General features: G+C 47.2%; 3 protein-coding genes across 5 annotated transcripts in view; 2 read left to right on the top strand and 1 right to left on the bottom strand.

The window, feature by feature from the left end:
• Window positions 1–1,295: 1,295 nt before the first annotated feature.
• On the bottom strand, window positions 1,296–7,524 carry TFPI2 (tissue factor pathway inhibitor 2). Of its 2 annotated transcripts, none has more exons than XM_054193450.1 (5): window positions 7,167–7,524; window positions 6,900–7,079; window positions 6,257–6,436; window positions 4,844–5,017; window positions 1,296–2,413 (listed from the first exon to the last, which is right to left on the bottom strand). In XM_054193450.1, the coding sequence occupies exons 1-5, from the start codon at window positions 7,246–7,248 to the stop codon at window positions 2,313–2,315; spliced, it is 717 nt and encodes a 238-aa protein (XP_054049425.1). In that variant the 5' UTR covers window positions 7,249–7,524; the 3' UTR covers window positions 1,296–2,312. The 2 variants fall into 2 exon arrangements, with proteins under 2 accessions (XP_054049425.1, XP_054049424.1); XM_054193449.1 differs by having other exon boundaries at window positions 1,296–2,416; window positions 7,167–7,518.
• A 3,247-nt stretch (window positions 7,525–10,771) lies between these two features.
• LOC128905186 (guanine nucleotide-binding protein G(I)/G(S)/G(O) subunit gamma-11) lies at window positions 10,772–14,466 on the top strand. 2 transcript variants are annotated; one of them, XM_054190852.1, is made up of 3 exons: window positions 10,772–10,939; window positions 11,098–11,201; window positions 14,219–14,466. In XM_054190852.1, the coding sequence occupies exons 2-3, from the start codon at window positions 11,106–11,108 to the stop codon at window positions 14,342–14,344; spliced, it is 222 nt and encodes a 73-aa protein (XP_054046827.1). In that variant the 5' UTR covers window positions 10,772–10,939; window positions 11,098–11,105; the 3' UTR covers window positions 14,345–14,466. The 2 variants fall into 2 exon arrangements, with proteins under 2 accessions (XP_054046827.1, XP_054046826.1); XM_054190851.1 differs by lacking the exon at window positions 10,772–10,939 and having other exon boundaries at window positions 10,965–11,201.
• A 272-nt stretch (window positions 14,467–14,738) lies between these two features.
• The window catches only part of LOC128905184 (probable acyl-CoA dehydrogenase 6), a 92,454-nt gene continuing 87,795 nt past the window's right edge, over window positions 14,739–19,397 (top strand). The window contains exon 1 of the mRNA XM_054190849.1: window positions 14,739–14,994. Within this exon, the coding sequence (XP_054046824.1) occupies window positions 14,842–14,994 (153 nt within the window). The 5' untranslated portion in view covers window positions 14,739–14,841. The remainder of the gene's footprint in view (window positions 14,995–19,397) is intronic.

Below are 19,397 nucleotides of genomic sequence, written 5' to 3'. Positions count from 1 at the left end.
CATTGTAAAGGGCTGCAGTGGCCGCTGTGGCATCCTGAATGGAGCCCGGTCCATCAAGACAGCTCTCGCTGAGCCCCTGAGGAGGTGTGAGCAGAAGATTATCAAACTCTTGGACCCCTTCCAGGACACTAGCTGGGTATCGCATCGCCCACGTTATGTCATGATGTGTGACCAGGCAACCCAATTCTGAGACCAAAAAATAAAGTGAGATGGAGCTGCTCTCAGATTTTGGGCTCCCTTTAAATCCCCTTTAAAACCCCACTTTTTTGGGGACCACCCCACCTCAAGATACTCCTATAAATGTCAAAGACCCAGAGAGGCAAGGAGTATTAGTCCATTTCTCAAACATGTTACCAGAGATTATACCCAACAGTGAAGCTGTTAAAAGATAACTATCCTCTACTGTGCTTAAATTGAACTTTGACTTCAGAAACGGGCCCGGTTCTTTTAAGCCATGGTCAGAAAGCTGCAACAAATGCAGCTGGGGCATGAAAAAATATTTAGAGGGACACTCTGGGCTGCTGCTCTTGGCAGCATGGCCAAAATTCACAGCCCCAGGGAAGGGACACAGGCAGCATCCATGGGTAGCGTGCCCTGTCCCCCTCAAGGTAGGTTAGACTGTCCCCATCTCTGTTTGAAGGGTGGTTACCAGAGAAGAGGTCTGGTATGGGACAAACACTCAAAACTCTATCACTAGTTACCTGCAGTTTTCTGTTGCATTCGTCCGAACTAAGTGATAGATTAATTGATACAAGAAGGGTTTTAGAGATCAAGAACCAGAAATGGGAGTGGTAGAAAGACTAAGGCAAGCGCAGATGACTGCTTTAGTCAACAATCCAGCGGTGAGAGAAAAGTCAGTGAGGAAAACAAATCTTGGCTAGTTTTCCCATTGTGTTCCGTCTCTGAAATGGGGATAAAGCACACACACCTGAAATTTTCTAACTGAAAGCCAATGTAATTTCAAGCGAACAGCCCACTACCCATGCAAAAGCTCTTCAGGTAGTGCAACATCAAACAGGAGGCCCAGCAGCAGACAATCAGCTTAACCAAGCACCCCTTGGAGAGCAGCTCTGCAGGGAGAGCCAGCTGAGCCATAGAAACTGCTGGGGATGAATGACATCAATGCAATTTACTGGCTTTCTTCAAATAAAGACTTCAGCGTAAGGAAATGATTTAAGAGACAGATAAACTCTGCTAGAGTCATAATAAGTAAATAATAGGTTCCATTACATGTATTGGTGTATACAACTAATTCTGGATAATTAACAGAAGCATATGACAGAACAAGCTCTCCCTTTTTTTCCGAAAAACATTTTATTAACATTACTTATGAATTCATATTTAGAAAATATTGTAGGTGAAATTAATTGAAATTCAGACATGGCTCAAATACAAAACATAAAAGAAGGTGCAATAATATCACCATAGGCATAATCTACCGTAAGAAATACAATAGTGCCTCAAAAGAGGGATTACATGAGATTTGCAGAACTTCTGCTTTTCTGCTTTAACAGACACCGCATAAACACAGATATCAAAATCCTCAGCAGATGTAATCAGTGTGGCTCCATTAAAATCAATAAAAAAATGCTGATTTATGCCATATGAGGATCTGGAGTATAACTTAGCAGAAATTTCAAATGTCATGGAAAAGTAATGGCTACATTTTCATTTTAATACCCGAGTAGCTTATTCATTGCCTTTGTCAGAGTGTTTATCGAAGTACACCTATTCACAATTTTCTCTTGTGGGACAAGCCAGATTTAAGTTTATACTTCTTCTAGTGTTAGGAAAGCTTCTGAAAGCCTTGACTATGAACATAACTGTAAAGGACAGTCTACTTAAATGATAGTGCCAAAATATGTAAAATGGCAGGGCAATAAACCTCTGAACACAATTTTGAAAGGCTTCTTATCTTTAGCAAGCAGAGGATGCCAAAAAAATCCATGGTAGAGCTTTAGCTTTGTACTCTCCTTAGTTATACTATGAGACAATTGATTTTTCAAATCTTAATTGATTTATAACAGGTAAAATATTCTCTCAAGGCAGTAGTAACATCCCCCCATAAAAACATGGAAACCTAAATACCTGGCTTTGCCAACATATTACTGCAAAGACAACAGAGCAGAAGAACCAAACTTAGGTTCATTCTTTTTCTATTAAATGCAGTTCTTTATAAAAAGTAAGTTGGAAATAAAAAGCAGTTCTGAAAGACAGAACTATGTCGGTGTATAAAACTGTGGAAACTATCTTACAAAAGAAGAAAGTGGAATCAAAAGAAGGTGTTTCGAACATCCAAGTGCACATCAGCTTTAAGACTTCGGGTTATACGTCTGAGATTTTTTAATCAGTTTTCTCATCATTTTTCTGCGGAATACATTCGCTGGCTTGTTGAGTTTTGGTTTCTGAGTCCCTGCTAAGAAAACAAAGGAAGCAGTTAGGGAAACAATATGACAAAGCTGTTACCATTCTTTATTGTTTGGGTTTTCTTTTTCATGTTATGCTGTTTAAGCAGTTGAGCCAATAATAACAAACATATCAGAAACTCGAAAATGTGTTCTGGACACCCTATTCTCACACTCCAATGTGTCCCCCTTTGGCACTGGAGTCCTGCTTTGCTGCTCTTTTCCTGAACAAGCATCCAAGTCTTTTCTAGCCACCCTGCAGTGACAGCAGAATGCAAGTAAACACACTGCTCTATCTGAAAAAAAAAAAAAAGAAAAAAAAAGAAAAGAAAAAAGAAAAAAAAGAAAAAAGAAAAAAGACAAAAAGGAAAAAGAAAAAAGAAAAAAGAAAGAAAAAAAGGAAAAAAAAGAACTATTACTACATTTCTCTGAACAAGACTGGGGCAAAGTCCAAAATATAACCAGTGCTTGTGGGAGATGAAAAGGTGAAAGGGGTTTCTGCCCAGGACCGTGTTTGACGCAGAAGCAGGAAGTGGCCAAAGACAGTTGGGGTTATCTCCAGGAATGCTTACAAAGACCGCATGAAATGTGTGAATGCAGTTCAGAAAACAAGCCTTTGCAAACCTGACTGAAAATCTTATCTCTTTATGCTGTTTACCTGCACGCAGAGCCCCTGTGGCCAGTTCCCAGTCCTTTGGCTGTCACCCCAATGTATTTATTTTCTTTTCCAGTATAATTTTTTTTAAATGAAATGAATCAGAAACCTTTTCACTCCAAAAGCTATAGACCAGTTCAAACAGCAGTTGCGTATTTGCACAGGGAAGGTCAACTGAATTCAACTTGAGACTCCAAAAGGTAACAGGAAAGATGTTGGGAAGGGAATTACAGGAGCGGGAGAGAAGGAGTGGCTTAAGTTGCTTACAGATTTGCTTAATGTTGCTGTACACTCCCTAGCTATAGAAATGACTATGTATAGCACAACATTAATTAGCACTAATTATGCCCTTAACTATGGGCTTTAGTTGTACCAAGCCTTACTGAATTGTGAAATCCACAAGTTAGTGAAAAAGCTCATAACCAATCCTTTACATTTGGCTACGTGGTGCTCTAGATACGAGGCAGACAGCATTTCCTTACTTCTTTCTTCCCGAAAGAGAGTGAGGAAGCGGGAACCCCCAGGTGTGTCTGGCTGGGTGTGGGCAGGGGCAGAGCGCGGAGGCGAGACGCCGAAAAGGCAGTTTCCTTCCTCCTCTCTCTTTGCACACTGAGGCTGGAGCCTGGCCCTGCCATTTCCCAGCTAGTAATGGATGCAAATTAGATAATCATCACAAGCATCTCAGATAGACTTAGCATGCTATTAAAGACTCCCTTACGAGACTAGAATGGCAGAGACACACTCAGACTTCTCACCCACAGAAATATTACTGCCATGACTAACTGGCAGGCAGGAGTTTTACTTCTGAGGACTGGGCTTAGGGTGCAATCCTTGCCCCAGCCCTGGATTTCTAGCCCAGAAATAAAGAATCATCTCCTGACTTAAGCATTCTGACTACACACCTTAAATCCTAAAGTACTCAGGCCTTGTGCATATCTCATGTTTAAAACAGAGCTACTTTTTGACTTCTTCTTTTTTCTCCAAAGTCAACATACATGATAGATACAGCCTTAATTTTTTTCCCCCATTAGTATCAATTTTTTAAATATTGTCCTGTGACTGCTTCCTGAGTGCTCTGGGGGTCAACATATAATTATGCTTTTCTCTCTCTTATTGATTTACATATCAAATGAATTAAACTAGAGTATTAAAGCTTGCAATAGATGGTATGAACATAGGCTGCAGGTAAAAGCACAACTGTTTTGACCTACAAGCGCAGGCTGTAGCTGATTTGAATAACACCATTGAGAAAAATCAATTACCATCCCCAACCCTTCCCCCCACGGCCGCAGAAGCAGTTGACTCAGCACAACTGATGAGGCAGAAATCTTCAATAATGGGAACGGGAAATGGGAACGGGCAGCAGGGAATCAAGGGAGGATGGTAACTGCTGAAGATGCAAAGGAAAAAAGCAAATTGATTTCACAACTCACTTTAATCCTACTTAAAAATATCTCGAAGAAAATGATACATTAATTAGTGTTCATGCTGGTACTGAACAGTTTAACGACTGATTCCTTGTGGGCACTAGTACGTTAATTAGTCTTTTTGCGTGCTGTTCTCTACACTTCATTCAAAAATAGTGTAATCACCTCGCATCAGACTCCTCTTGTCAGGAGGATTTAGTGTTGCATCTCAGTTTTCCCTGCCTTTGAAAACACCCAGTCCAAAATGAAAACAGCATATACTTGTAGCAAGCCAAGGCGAGTAAAAGAACACTGTGAACACCTTTTATTTGGTTTGCTTTATCTGCTTATGACTGACAAAATACAAAAAATCTTACCTTTTCTGCAGACATTGTAGCAATCCATTTCAGTAACGAAGTTATTGGCATTTCCGCCACAGCCGGTATATTTGAACTCCTTGCATGATTTAGTCTTGGCGTCATAGTAATAGCGAGATACAGAAGAAGAACACAATCCTTCATCCTTTGGGCTGTAGCATAGCGAGGGACCAGCTTGAAAAAAAGAAGGGAAAAAAAAGGAGAGAGAGAAAGACAAATTACATAAATATCTCTATGCCTAGCTGCTTAAAATTTATCCTGCAATAAATTTGGTGGCTAAACAGCTCTTGTAACATGAGCCGTTACCGACAACTTCAGAGACTTACTACATCTTATTCCTGTGAGTTATGAATTTGAGAAAGCAATAGATAGTCCCAGAAAATAGGATTACTATCCCCCAAGTGAAACTCATCAGCTTTCCCCATTTGTGGTGCCATGCATAGAACAGCTGAGATATTTACATAGTCTAGCCAGAAGTCAGATTCCATATACACAGGAGTATAACAATAATGCCAGTGGAACTACCTCTGTGGAGGAAAAGGGCACTATTTTATTTATCCTTGCTATGATTTTTCCAGCAAAAAGTTCAAAACCCACCACTTACCTCACAACAATCATGTTTCATTTTACCTCAACAAAATTTTACTTTTCTTGTGGAGACCTTTTATCAATTGATTGGATGTGCAACAGAGAAACGAAAAATAGTTGAGCATTCACCGAAGAAAATGCTGACAATCTGCCATCAGCCAAAAATAACTGTCCCATCAGGCACTAATAAAGCTCAGGCAGTGACAGCTTTTATACATTCTGGTAAATCTCTCTTATTCAAAGACCCTGTCTCGCACTGGATATTAACCTGGTGTTTATGACAACACTTTGGTATAGTCACCTGCTTATAATTACTATCTCTCTTCTTTAAAGTTCATATGGAGAGGCAGTGAAGAGACACGTCAGGCCAAAAAATTTTACCAGTTGAGTTGGCAAGCGCGAAAAACCCAAGCCACCTAATACCATCTCTCAGATGAACTTCAGAAAGGCACTTCTGCTTTATAATAGGATATCACTGCCCTGAACGTGACTGCCACATGTCTCACACATCTGCCTCAACCCAGATCTCCAACGTTATTTCCCTTCAGATTACACATGTACAGCTCTCTAGAAGTCAAGAGATGAGTTAAACATAGCTGTGGGCATACTTAAGGTCACAATCTTAAACTAACACAGCATTTTGCTCTTTCAGTAACAGCTGAGACAAGTGACATGTGAAAGTCTGTAGACAATATAAAAATCTGCTTCACAGAAGTCTTCAGAAATAACGCTGTACGGGTATCCAGAGGAAAATACCAAACAAAATATCATCTTCATATTGCTTTCAAACCATCTATTTTATTAAAAAGTTTGAACAACCATTACTTTTCTCTGGAAGACAGTGGTCCACACAAGACTGCATATCTCTGAAGTTGTTGCCATTTCCGTAGCAGCCACCGTAGATGAACTCCTCACACCTCATCGAGCTCAAGTTAAAGGCATATCTCTTTAGATGACTCCTGCAAGGTCCTCCATCAGCCTCCATCCGGCATAATTTGGGCACTTCTGCAACAAAAATAATTTCATCCTCTGTAAAATCAACCCTTTGCACTGCCCGTACCCAACAACATGGTAGTGCAGACAAAACACTATTGCTCCAGTCGCAGGCAAGTCCCAGCTTGTCCCACTCTTTATGAAGTGGGATAAGCTTTACAGGAAGAACCTGATGCATTAATTACCAACTAGCTATAATGCTAAATTACATTTAGAATATTAATAGTTAAATTCTGCATGTTGCCTCTGAGACAACTTGCTCTGATTTCTCTGCATACAGTTGACATCAGTTAGAGAGTTGCTACGGGCAGGAGGGGTAGGTGCGAAGCATCCCCCAAGGAGCGCAGCCGCCCGGGTGCTCCCAAAAGCCCCCTCCAGCCCCTCTGCCACCCCAGGGACACTCCGGGGAAGACTGCCCTGTCGGGCGGCCCCCCGGGGCTGAGGAGGGGCGGCGGGGCCGGTCCCCCACACTCACTTTTGATGGTCCAGCAGTTCTTCTCGCAGTCGTCGAAGGTGAGGAAGTTGTTGGCGTTGCCGTGGCAGCCCCCGTAGTTGAACTCCTTGCAGCTCTGCGTGTACCTGTCGTAGTACCAGCGCGGCACCATGGCGCGGCAGGGGCCGTCGTCGGGGGGCAGCAGGCAGGAGCGCTGCTTCTCTGCGGGAGACACCAGCGACCGGGGCTGAAGCCACCGCGGCAGCGGAGGCGACCCCGGCCCCGCGCTGCCGCCCGCGGGGTCCCTACCTGTCAGGGTGCGGGGGGCCAGTGCCGCGCAGGCCAGCGGCAGCAGCAGGACGGGCAGCGGGAGGCGGCGGCCGGCGGCCATGTCGCGGCGGACGGGAGGAAGGGGAGGACGGGCGGGTGGCAGCGGGGTCCCGGCAGCGAGCGGAGCTGCTCGGCCCGACGGCAGCGCTTTATAAGAGCCGACGGTTTCCCCGGGCCGCCTCCCTCCTTGCGCATGTGGTGGGAGGGGAAGGTCTGATTCAGCGGGGCAGCAGGTCCCCGCTGACCTGGCCGTCAGCGGGGCGCGGCGGTGCTGCACGCCTGCCTGAGCCCGGGCGCCGGGGGGCGCGGGACAACCCCCGCCCCGCCGCCGTCGGGGGTCCCACGGCCGCCGGGGGGAGCAGCCGGGGCCGGGTGGGGGCGCCGCGGGGGATGGCTCGCCGTCGGGCTGCACCGCCCACGGCGGAGGGGTCTCCGTCGGCGGGCTGCAGGGAGCTGCACGGGGTCCACGGCTGGCCCGTTCCCCCCCTCTTCCCCTCCCCCCCGCCCCACCCTTCCCCGCACGTTACGGGATGATGCTCGAAGAGCATTTCCTGTTAATCACGGCGAAATCCCGGACGGGTCACTTAGCGAAAGTCCTCTCCCCCCTCTCCCCCCTGGCGGCCGCTCCCTGTTCGGGGGCTGCGGGCAGAGGGCGGCAGGACGCCGAACACCAGGCAGGGGAGCCCCCGCCGGGTCCCGATCCCGGCGGGTCGAGCACGGGCCGCTTAGCGAGTGCCGCTAGAGACAGCACCGATAAACCCGGGTTACTGGTTTGTGTATAACGCTAATGAACTTGAGAAAACCGAGGCACCGTCAGGGGGCTTGGACTCCGGGGAAACCCGAGGGGCCGAATGGATGAAAGCTCTGCTTACTTCAGGGAGCTGGATTCCAGAAAATACCATGACTTGTTCTGTAAATTTTAACCCCACCGGGCAATCCGGAGTGATATGGGGGAGGAGGGGGTGAGCAGCATACTTTCCCTCTCTAATCTATTAGAGCCATTACATTAATTAGTGTTTACTCCAGATTTAATACAGTAAGAGAGATAAGAGCGGCTGCAAATTAGACATGCTCTCTATAGATAACAATAAACTAATCTGATCTCGTATTGTTCTTCTCCACTCCCTTTACAGCCACGGTGTTGGGCCTCAATCCTTCAGGCAGGCGCTGCCGTCGATGGGGTTGTGATACAGGGCCCTGGAAACGTGTGGCCTGCAGGAAGGAAGCCACAGTCCGTACGGGCTGTAAGGAGGAGGAACTTCATAGCGCCCTGATTATTTCAGGAACTGACTTTCTCTCCACGGCTTCTCTGCTTTGCTAATCTCATGGAGGATTACAACCTAGTTTTCCGACATAATTTTATTTTTCACAAAGGCAAGAAAGAGGAGTAAATTCAACCCCCACCCAACCTAGCTGGCATCTGGGAGGGTACCAATGGCACCTCTCTTCCTCCTTTTTCAACATCGTTCCTTTTTTCAGAATCTCCAGTTGCCAAAGGATGAGTGGGTGCTTTAGTGACAAAAAAAACCCAGAAACCCTGATAGAGTTTGAGACATTACCATGGGAGACATCTGCTGTGTTTTGAAATCTTATAACTACAACTGTTAGTAACAGGTGTCCTCCTTTGTATTTTTTTTAAGCTTATTAAGCACAGCAATTATAATAAAGCTTAGGTCACTCCAGTAGGAAAAAAAAATAATCAAACCAAAATACATTTTCTATTTCCAGAAAAAAATCAAAAGACCATCTTTCTAATATTAGGAAACTCTCAGGTGATTTTAGTATGACTAGACTGATGTCCTTTAGTTTTCATCAGATTTTGTTGGGATTGCAAAGTCAGTCATTGAAATACTACTTTAAACAATAGCAGCAAAATGAAAGCTGTCATGCAAATACCATTTCCATATTTTCCATTTCCTCTGCGCGCACACATACAAATCAAAGTTTGAGCTAAACCCACCTATCCATTAATGCTGCATCACAGTGCAGTATTTATTCAGATGCTCCTTTGCTGTAACAGCAAAGAATTTCACTTAGATTAGGTAAGTATCTGTAAAATATATGAACTAGAGTAAAGTTAACACAGCAAGTGGTAGAAAGTCCTTTACTAACTGCCATCAGCAGAGCTAGTCATGTCAGCAGACAGCTCGCTGCAGGCTTTCCATTACAGGGTTATCAATGCAACTGTCCTTCCCACCCTAACCATGCTACCCGTGTGCCAGAGCCCACCCTCAGCTCACTCTACACTGGCCACCACCAGACCACATGCTCTCCACATCTCTGCACAGCAATGTTTCTGCTCCTGGCAACAGCCCTGGCTCCCCTGAGACCCTGGCCGGCCAGCTCCTCCCACCTGCTCTGACTGGCCCAGGGACCAGCAACTGGTGGGATTTGTGGATGCAGCTGCCAGGGTACATTATGGGGGTGTAGAAATTGCATACCAACAGCTGGTAAGGGGGTGGGGAGCGGGGGGGGGGAATAGCCAGAGGGGGGGGAAGAGGAACTGATTTTAGTGAACTGGCTAAAACAAAACAAATACAAACCTCAAAAGCACTATAGGAGCAACAGTGGAGAAGAAAGATGTAGATCTTACATACTCCTAACAGCTGCTTACATCTGGTGAGTGGGGAGAGGAGGAGAAAGAAGTGCCCTTAAGGAGAAAAGCTAGAGATGGAAAAAGAGAGGAGCGACCGCCTATAGGGACCTTTGAAGTGCCAGATATCAGAAGGACTAACATACGGGCCCATTTTAATGGCCTGCAGCCTTGTTCAGTGTAATGGGTCATGGATTCTGCCTCCACTGATTTTGTAGGAAAGCAGCAGCTGTAATCAGAGATGCTAGGTGCTGTACAAACATGTGTGGAAGGACCACCCTCTTCCAAAAACCATAGCACCCTGTTTGGAACCTAGACCTCAAAAGTATATGCAACCACAGGAGAAGAATGGCCTAGTTCCTTCATTTAACCCATAATTTCTCTTACAGACAGTGCCCCATTCTCAACACCTGTCATAACTCCATGACTCCAGAGATGCTCTGTGCAGGTCGGGCACGGCATCCCTCTCACAGAGAGCTGCAACTCTGCTTTGCAGACAGAAGTACCTACCACAAAACTTGCTGTGTCTGCCATTGACAGCCTGGCCGCCTGCCGGGACACTTGACCTAAGAGCGGTTCCTTCCCCTACCTTTGCTCCAGTCCATTCATAGTTTAAAGCCTAGAGTAATGTGCCTCCACAAACCACCTGCTGCTGCCTTAGCTGCTGGGCAGAGGAGCACAGAGCCCACGGGTGCTGGTGGCACGGGAAAACAAGAAGCATCGTGAAGGCCAGGGGGAGCAGAAGGAGATGGCAGGGGAAGAAAGACCTCACTGCTGGGCCAAAACACCCGGCCCATCTTGCTGCCTTTGCCCCACAGCGGTGGCGGAGAAGGGGAGGAGGGGGGATGCCAGCACAGGAGGGTCGCTGCTGCTTCCCGCTCCAGCCGCCTGCTGCCCCCCGCGGTGCCGGGGCGATGCGGCGGCGGGGCCCAGCGCCTTGCCCGGGAGCCGCGCCGGGGCGGCCGGACCCTCCCTGTGCAGGCAGGGCCCGTGTTAACGCCCCGGCGCCCCGGCAGCGGGGCCGGGTCGGGATTTAATCCGGTTAGGGGGGGATTAGCGCGGCGGTTTAAAGGCCGGAGCGGCGCGGGGAAGGGGTGCCAGGCGCGCCGGAGAGGAAGCGGCCGCCGCCGCCGAGCAGCGGGGCAGCCCGGACGGCACCGTGTGAGTGAGCCCCGGGGGCGGGCCGGGGGCGTCCACCGTCCCACCGCCCCGCCGCCCCGCGCCCGCCCGGGGGCTCCGGCCCCGGCGGCCTGGCTGCCCAGCGGTAACCTTTTGTCCTCCCTCCCTCCCTCTTTCCCTCCCTCCGCGCGTTGGCAGTGTAGACGATGCCAGCCATCAACATCGAGGACCTGAGCGAGAAGGACAAACTGAAAATGGAAGTGGAGCAGCTCCGGAAAGAAGTGAAGCTGGAGAGGCAGCCGGTGAGTGGCCGCGGAGAAGAGGCCCGGGGCTGCCCGACCGCCGGGACCCGAGCGGGGAGAAGCCCCGTTACTCCCGGGCCGGGGTGCGGGGGCTCATGCGGCGCCCGGGGGCACGTCGGGCGGGCGGCGGGACCGGGGGCGACAGCCCAGGGCGGAGCGGGAGCGCCCCGTCCCGCCGCGGCTGGCCCGGCGACGGCGGGGACAGCGGGGCTTCTCGAGCGGCTCTCCGGGAGACCCCCGGCCGTTTTGGGACGACCGGAGTTTGCACCGACGGGTCCAGCCACCCCCTTTTGGGGCAGGGACCGGGGACGACGCTGGCGACATACCAGCACTGGCAACGTGTAGGAGCGCGGCTCCTTCACGGGGGTGGCTGTGGAGCGAGGGGGGAAAAGGGGCCCACAGCCCCCGGAATGAGGCGCCCCGAAGGGCCGGTACGGGTCCCCCTTGGCTTCCCCTCCCTTGCGAGTCCCTGGAGCCCAGTGCCAGCACAAGGCAGCCCTGCCTGGCGAGGGAGGAGCGCGTCGAGCTCCGTTCCCCTCCTCTATAAAACGTGTTGGGATCCGCCAGTGCCAGGTGAGGGGGCGGGAAGCCCTGCTGCGGCACCGCTCCCCGTCCCGTCCGGGACCGCACCGCAGCCGGCCGGGCTGCGGGAGAAGCTGCGGGGCCACGGCCGCCCTCTTCCTCGGGCGGGCACCACGCAGTGCCCGGGCAGAGGGCAGGGGCCGAAAGACTGCTGGTGCAGAGCCATAAGCCGTCCATGGTCCGTTAGAAACAGTGTACTTCTAGTCAATTATGCTGATTATTCCTTTCCGCAGGTGAAATTTTTGTCATTTTGCACATTTTCTATAGATGAAAGACATGCAGAACTGATCTCGCTCCATGATAAAACTAATATTCTTTTTATTTTTCTTCTTTATTCTGCATGCCAGCAGAAGCAAACTACATCTAAATAAATGCTTCTAGTTAGGACTAAAAATACATTTATATGTGGGAATCAGTTGCATTAGTGACGTGAATTTCATTTCAGGTCTAGGTGTTTAGCCCAGAAAATAAGAAAGCCACAGTTATTTTTTGGCTGTCAGTTAGGTATCAGTGATTGTAGATGTAATGGTATAGTCTACAGTTCCAGCAGTATTGAAGATTACACATCCAGCTACTATAGATACCTGTATCATCCCTCAGGGAGTTCCCAAGCAACTGAAATATACTCTGCAGGGTGTACAGTTTTTGATTTTCATAATAATAAATTAATCATAATTTCATAATAATAAATTAATGAATTTAAAATTCTTGCCTAAATATTTGGAATAAACCAGAAGCCCGGTCACTTAAGGGAAATGGATATTTTCAAATTACCTGTAGTAAAACACAGACAACATCCTCAATTTTACTGGTGCATTATAACAGAAGTTTCACTGTGAGAATGAAATCTGTGTTGCAGTTGTCACAGTCCCCTGGTACCTGTATGAGTGTAACACGGACAGGGAAATGCAGAAGCCACAATTCTGTGGTCACCAAAAGTAAAAACGTTTAGCCAAAGTTTTCTTGACCCCTTCCTGTACCTTTACATCACAAAGATAAAATATCCTGTTGAATAATTTTTTTAATGAATAAAAAATGTCTGAATGTGTATTTAAGCAGACATTTTTTTCTTATATGTGAAAAAGATCCTGATTGTGCTGACTGAAGTAAAACAAACCCTGTTCCTGCATATACTTTGGAGCACACCTTTATGATGGCGTAAGGTGCCCCAATTTGAATGAACACGTTTGCGAGGCACAAAAGAGCAAGGCACATGTAATGGGATTTGCAGGTCCAAATTCTTCTCTGCTGTAAGGCAGCTAGAGGTAGTTAGACCTTATTTTATGCACTGTTTAATTGGGAATTAACTCCGAGTTCTTTCTGATGGCTTAAAGTTTAGTTTTGCACAGGCCATGCTCTGTTGTTCTGCGATACAGCAGGTAAATTAATTGGTTCTCTGGTCATAATTTTACCTATGGAGTAAAATATAATTAAGAAAGAAGGCAAGGGGCCTTAGATTAGAGATACTAGTCATCTAGTGGCCTGGGCAACAGCTGGTTTCTGCTGATGACTCTGTACTGCTGTGCCTCGGCAGGGACTGCAGGTAGGAAGGGAGGAGGTAGGGACAGAGCTGGAGCACGTCCTCAGCCGTGTCAGGTACTCGAGCACCTAAGGACAGTTTCTGCTGACATAGGGAAGAGAAAAAAGAGATGCGCATGGACAAGGATCCTCTGGAGCTGGTGGGATTTGCTTGTGTGCTCTCAGGCTCCACAGACACTGTTACTACTTTTGGTGCATGTGGTCCTGTCTCAGTCAATGTAAACTAAACCCATTTCACCTTCACAGGTGGGTTCTATGCAGGCTTACCTACACCAATGCTAGTTTGCTATGAATGTCATGCAAAGCGTCAGGCATATTATGTTCTCTCACAACACAATAGGCTGTTTTATTAACCATTGTTCGAAATAACCCCAGGTAACCTGTAAGTAAATTGTCTTTCCAAGTCAGGTCTTTACTCCCATTCAAGATGCATGGTTGCCATTATAGAACCACAAGGCGAGAATTTGTATTACCAACAAAAAATCATTACTGAATGTTTTGTTTGGGAAAAACAAGTAAAGACATAAACACTTTGAAATTGAATTGAAAGTTACCGATCCTGAACCCATTGACCGTAAGTCATGCTGATGCTGAGGGAGAGTGTGATCTGCAGCTTAATAAAACTATAGTGGCTAATTATAAAAATAAATGCACGTTTAAGTATGTAGCAACTGCTGTTCCGAGTGGCATACACATTCCCGGTGATACAAGTTCTGTGAATATCGGGCTGTGGAAAAGTGGAAGGAAGCCCAGTCTGCACATGCTTAGTGCTGGCTCTGTGGTCAGATCTTTTATATTTGATGGGACGGTAAATAGGAAGGACGTGAGTTCGCTGTTCCGACGTGCACGGTGAGCCCCGGCCCTAATGCAGCCCCTTCTCCCTTCTTTCACTCCAGGTGTCCAAGTGCTCCGAGGAGATCAAGAACTACATCGAGGAGCGCTCAGGGGAGGACCCGCTGGTGAAGGGGGTTCCCGAGGACAAGAACCCCTTCAAGGAGAAGGGGGGCTGTGTCATCGCTTAGGAGAACCAACCCACCGGAGCAGATGCTCCCCTTTCACCTGTAGGGAGTCACCAGCGTGTCCCCACCGCCGCCGGTCCTTGTTGAACGAGAACAGGAGCGGATTTCTTTTTCTTTTTTTTTTTTTTTTCTTACAAAAATAAAGAAACCAACCCGAAAGCAGCCGAGACCCTCGTCAGGGACGGCTGCCCACCCCCGGCTCCCCGCCGTCCCCGTCCCTCCTCCCGCGGCTGGGACGGCTCCTTTCGCTTCGCGGCGCCCCCTTATCGCCACCCCGTTCCCCGGTCGCTTCGTGGCTGTTCGTTGGCATTAAAGGAAACCTGCCCGTAACCCGAGAGCCTGCCCTGGCTTGCTGCGGGAGCTGGAGGAGGGACGGGACGGGACGGGGCGGTGCAGGGGCCGCCGGGACGACCCGGGCCAGCCGTTAAAGCTCGTCGGGGCCAGGCCGCGGCCTTCGCCGGAGCGGGGCGGAGCAGCGCGGCGGGGGGCAGGCGGCGGCCATGGCGCTGCGCGGCGGCGGGCGCTGGGCGCGTTTGGCCTCGGCGCTGCACGGCGGGGCGGCCCCGCGGCGGGGCGGCAGCTCGGGGCGGCGGGACGGAGGGGGCGTCGGCGACACGCCGCAGCACCGCGAGTTGCGGGCGGCCCTCAGGAAGGTACCGGGGGTGTGCTGTGGGGGAGGGGACGACGGCAGTTCCCCACAGTGGGACACCCGGCCGCGCCGGCCCGAGCGGAGCAAGGTCACCGAGCCGCCCGCAGCGGCTTGGGCTGTGTTTAAATAAGTGAACGCCCCCCTGGCCGGTGTCAGGAAGGAAGCCGTGTGTCCCCCGCGTGTGACAGGCGGGACAGCAAAACGCAGGTTAAGGTCCATCTGTGGATGCAGAGCGCAAGAAAAGGCGGAACTGAGCCCAAAACAGAGCCCGTTTGTCCCTAAAAGGAGGGTAGAGAGAGGTCACTGAAAGGCTGAATCATAAATCAAGAGGAAAGGAGGCACTTCTGGTAAGGTAACACATAAATCAAATGCCAGACGACAATCTGCAGGTAATTGGTGGTGGCGTTGGTGAATGCTGTGTGATCCCAGCAGCGTCACACCTGCGGAAGGCAGTGGTATAATCAAGCACACCTGTCAAGGTTAGCTAATTGGATGGTTTGAGGCAGGAGGCCCTGGTGAGGCTCACGCTGAGGGGGCTGCCGGGGGGAGAAGCCGGCCTTTAAACTGTGAACTGATGAGGCGAGTGCTGAAGGTCAGTATGGCCGACGGACGAGGTGTGCACAGCCTTATCGTGGCAACCACACATGAAGAAGCAGAACAGAGGTTCAGAGGTAGGCATTATGGAGCGTAAGGACTTGTCCCTCGTTTAGCTGTAGCTAAGCTTAACAAGGCCTGGCTGGTGCTGCAGCAGAGTGCCGCAGCTTTTTAAAAAGCGGTATGCACTGGATCGCCAAATATTAACTCATTCACGTGACTTTGGAGCTGTGCTGTCCTGTCTTTGATGGATGCTTTTTAAAATTACTTGAGGAAACTTACATATTCATGGATAAACTTAACCTTTTCCAAATTTCACCGCTTTCCCGGTCCACAGATAGTGGAACTGCTTCTGAGTCATGTGATTTTTAGATTTCTGCAGGGTTTTTTTTTTTAGGAGTTAACTTTAACATCTCCAGTGTTAAAACAAGATATCCCAAATGCTATTTAATTAATTGAATTTCCTATCACTAAACTGAGGCCTGTTTTCCTTGAGCTTTAGCTCAAGTTGTGGGTTCATCTTTGGTATTACAAAAAAAGAAATCTGAGCAATAATGAAAAGCGATGCATGGCCAGTCTCTTTCCTAAGAAAATTAGTTCATTAGTCTAAATTCCTGGAGCTTTTGCAGTGCAGAAATAAGGTGACAAAGGATCAGTAGAAGAAGTTGGAAATGAATCCTCTTCTCTCACCTGGATTAACAGTACAGGATTTTGCAGCTAATACCACAGCGTCAAGTTTGTGCTGATCCCGTCTGGAGCGAGCCTTCGCTCTGCGAATCTGCAGAGTAATCTGCTTGCTGAACTTGTTCCCTGGCACTCAGTTACCTGCCCGGGCACTACAATTGCTTTACTGAAAAATTGGTGTCCTTCTGAAATACAAGCAAGGCCAGACCTGTGAAGGCAGTAATCTGGATCTGGAAGATTTTTAAAAGTCTTGCTTTGCCAGGGGTAGGTGTATCTCAGATGCTTGCAGCTGTGTATTTGCTGAGGGATCAGGGGCAAGTGGCTCTATTAGTGTCTGTTGGTGCAGTTTGCTGCTCTGCTGTGTGACACAAGGCATTTTTTTTATACGTACTGCTCTCCCCGCCCTCTTTTTTTTATTCCCCCCATGCCTGTTGGATTGCAGCTAACAGCATGCCCTACCTTGCTGGGTTTAGCGCAGGTAATTGCATCGTGGGCTAAGAGGGAATGTGATGCTACATTTATCATTTAAATCCCTGTGATGAATATGTTGTGGAAGAAATTACAGTAAGCAACATAAACCCAATTTTATCATTGTCCTGTATTTTACAAAATGCTTATATAGTGTTTATTCTAGATTTTATCTGATTATATGGGGGAAAAAAAATCAAAATCACCAGTTTATGTCAAATCCAGTCTGATGTTCACCCCAAAGCTTCTAGCAATCAATGTTTGTTTTGGCATAAGTTAAACCTGTCCTCAATGACTTTAGGATAAACTAGAAAGTAAAGTCTTTGGGAGAGGATGGCCACTCAGGATCTGTGACGCATTTTAAGTGTGCCTGCTATGTAATTTGGGACACTCTTTCCTCTAGCTAAATCCATGTGCAGCTACCAGGGAGACTGGAAAAATGAGCAGTGCAATACCATGATGGGGAGCTGTTATTTTTTTTTTTTTTTTGGTCTCCATTCACTTTATTTTTTAATCTATGAAATTAATGCATTTTAAACGGTCTGTAACTTTCCAATTGTTCTGAGCAGGATGAGGAAGAGACTCTTATAATTCCAGGGGGCTGTTTTTAGCAAGGGGTATTGAAATAAGCTTCTGAGTGGTTTCCTTTACAACTTTGTAGGTCACCACCCTTCCTCTTGGAAATTGAAAACGTAACTTAACTTGTCGAACAATGCTTGCAGGGCAGTGGTGTCGCACAGCTTGCTGCAATAACTAAATTATAGTATAACTGGCTTGGAGGAAAAAGATTTAACCTGCTCTCTGTGTGTGTATGCACAGGAGTATGCATATACATATAGGATATATACATGCTGTCTGTTTTTCTTTTCCTCTGGCATTAGTACTAAGAAGCTTTGGGAAATAGGTTTGAAAAGGATTGGCATATATTTTGCTGGAGTTGCATGTGATATAAATGAGATTTCATTTTATATCCAGCGGTCTCTTAGTCTAGTTACGCTGTGTTACATCTCTGTAGGATAAGGGGGATTTCCCCTGTGACAGTGAGACTCCAACAAAGGACACCGCTGCCTTATTTGCCACTCTTGGCTTGTATGTCATGAGTTTCTGTTTATTAATATACATATTTTTACAAGAATTGGAGCCCCTTCATATTAGAGCGTGCAGGATCTGAATTTAATACTGACATTCGCTTTAACTTTCCGATAAAATTATTGTAAATTGTCTGTCAAAAGGATATGGCTCTTTTGACCTTCTGCAAAATACTGAAGGGTGACCACCTTGGATGGAGTTGGTTTGTTTGTCTTTGTAGCAAATTATAAAAAAGAGTAACAGAACAGCAAAGTAGTAGGTGGCTGGTATTGCAAATAAATCACCTAAAAGTTAGTTTCTCACTGAATTGGGAGGGAGAAAAGACACAGCTGATGCTGCAAAATACATGAACTGCATCTATGATTTTAAAACCTTATTTATCATGCACCTGAGGCAAAAGTTTCAGGAAGAGACAGTTAAAAAATGTGACATTACTAAGGCTCACAGATTTGCACTGTCTAAGGGAAGCAAAAAGTATTCACAGATTTTGGGGTATTTGCAATAGCCTTTTTCATCTTGTGTCTGACAGAAACATCATATAAACGTTTAGGGGCTAGTTCTCTTGCTGGTATAGATAAACACAGCAATGTGCTTTACTACTGCCAAAAATTTTTGGTGTTAATTTAACAGAGAGGAAATTTTCAAATTGATTTTTGTTGTTATTGGAAGGGACAGCTGGGATATACCACTGCAATAAGAGGAACCATCCAGTACATTCACTAGTGCCCTACCAAGAATTGCTTTTAAATCAGTTTAGGAGAGGAGGAGAGAAAAAAGTGAGCTTCAGCATAGTCAAGCAAGCTCTGTAAAAAGCCTCTTCTGATAATCAAAAAAATGTCACTTAATGTACAAACGCTTCGTTGTGTAGCAGAAATGCAGAAAAGGCAATTTTATAAGCAATGCTCTTTGTTGTTACTCAGTGTCAGAGTAGTGCATACATATGAGATTGCAGTTGCTGTGCCCAAAGATTGGATTTTTTTCCAACCCCATATTCATGTTAGAACAAATTTCCACTGCATCTACTTAGACTTTTCAATGAGCATCTTTCAGTAGGAGAACTGGGCCTAAGGGATATTTTTGTGGCTCAGGTCTAGCTATTCTATTGCTTTATCATTGTCACACCTGATGGGATTAGGCAATAGGCACTTCTGACAACTAAAAGTGTGTCTTAATAAGCAGTTTATGACTGAGCAAACGTCTGGGGTTTATATAGGTTTTGCCATGACTGTTCAGAAAATGTAACTTTGCTTAAATCTTCTTAGGTCACATACCCCCACTAATGAATGGGACATGTCCCAGCCAGGCATCAGGGTGCTCTGAAAGCTCGTCTGTATTTCATCTCACCTTGCTCTGGACTTTGACTTTCTGGGAGTTGGGGTTTTTTTTTTCCCTTTTTTTTTTTTCCTCTCTGGACTCAGAAGTAGTGTGAGTGCCTACATCCAGATCCAGTCCTTGAAGATGAAATTTGATAGATGAATGGTGATAGACTACACGAGGAGACTTTCAGGATACTTGGTGTGCTTCTTAAAATCGTTTGCTATCATGCAGCCAGGCTCGTGCATCTAGACAGTG

The sequence above is a fragment of the Rissa tridactyla genome, chromosome 2 (genome assembly GCF_028500815.1).
Source record: "Rissa tridactyla isolate bRisTri1 chromosome 2, bRisTri1.patW.cur.20221130, whole genome shotgun sequence".
NCBI lineage: Eukaryota > Metazoa > Chordata > Aves > Charadriiformes > Laridae > Rissa > Rissa tridactyla.
The sequence above is the reverse complement of the archived record's forward strand: the minus strand, read 5'-3'. Positions and strand labels throughout refer to the sequence as shown.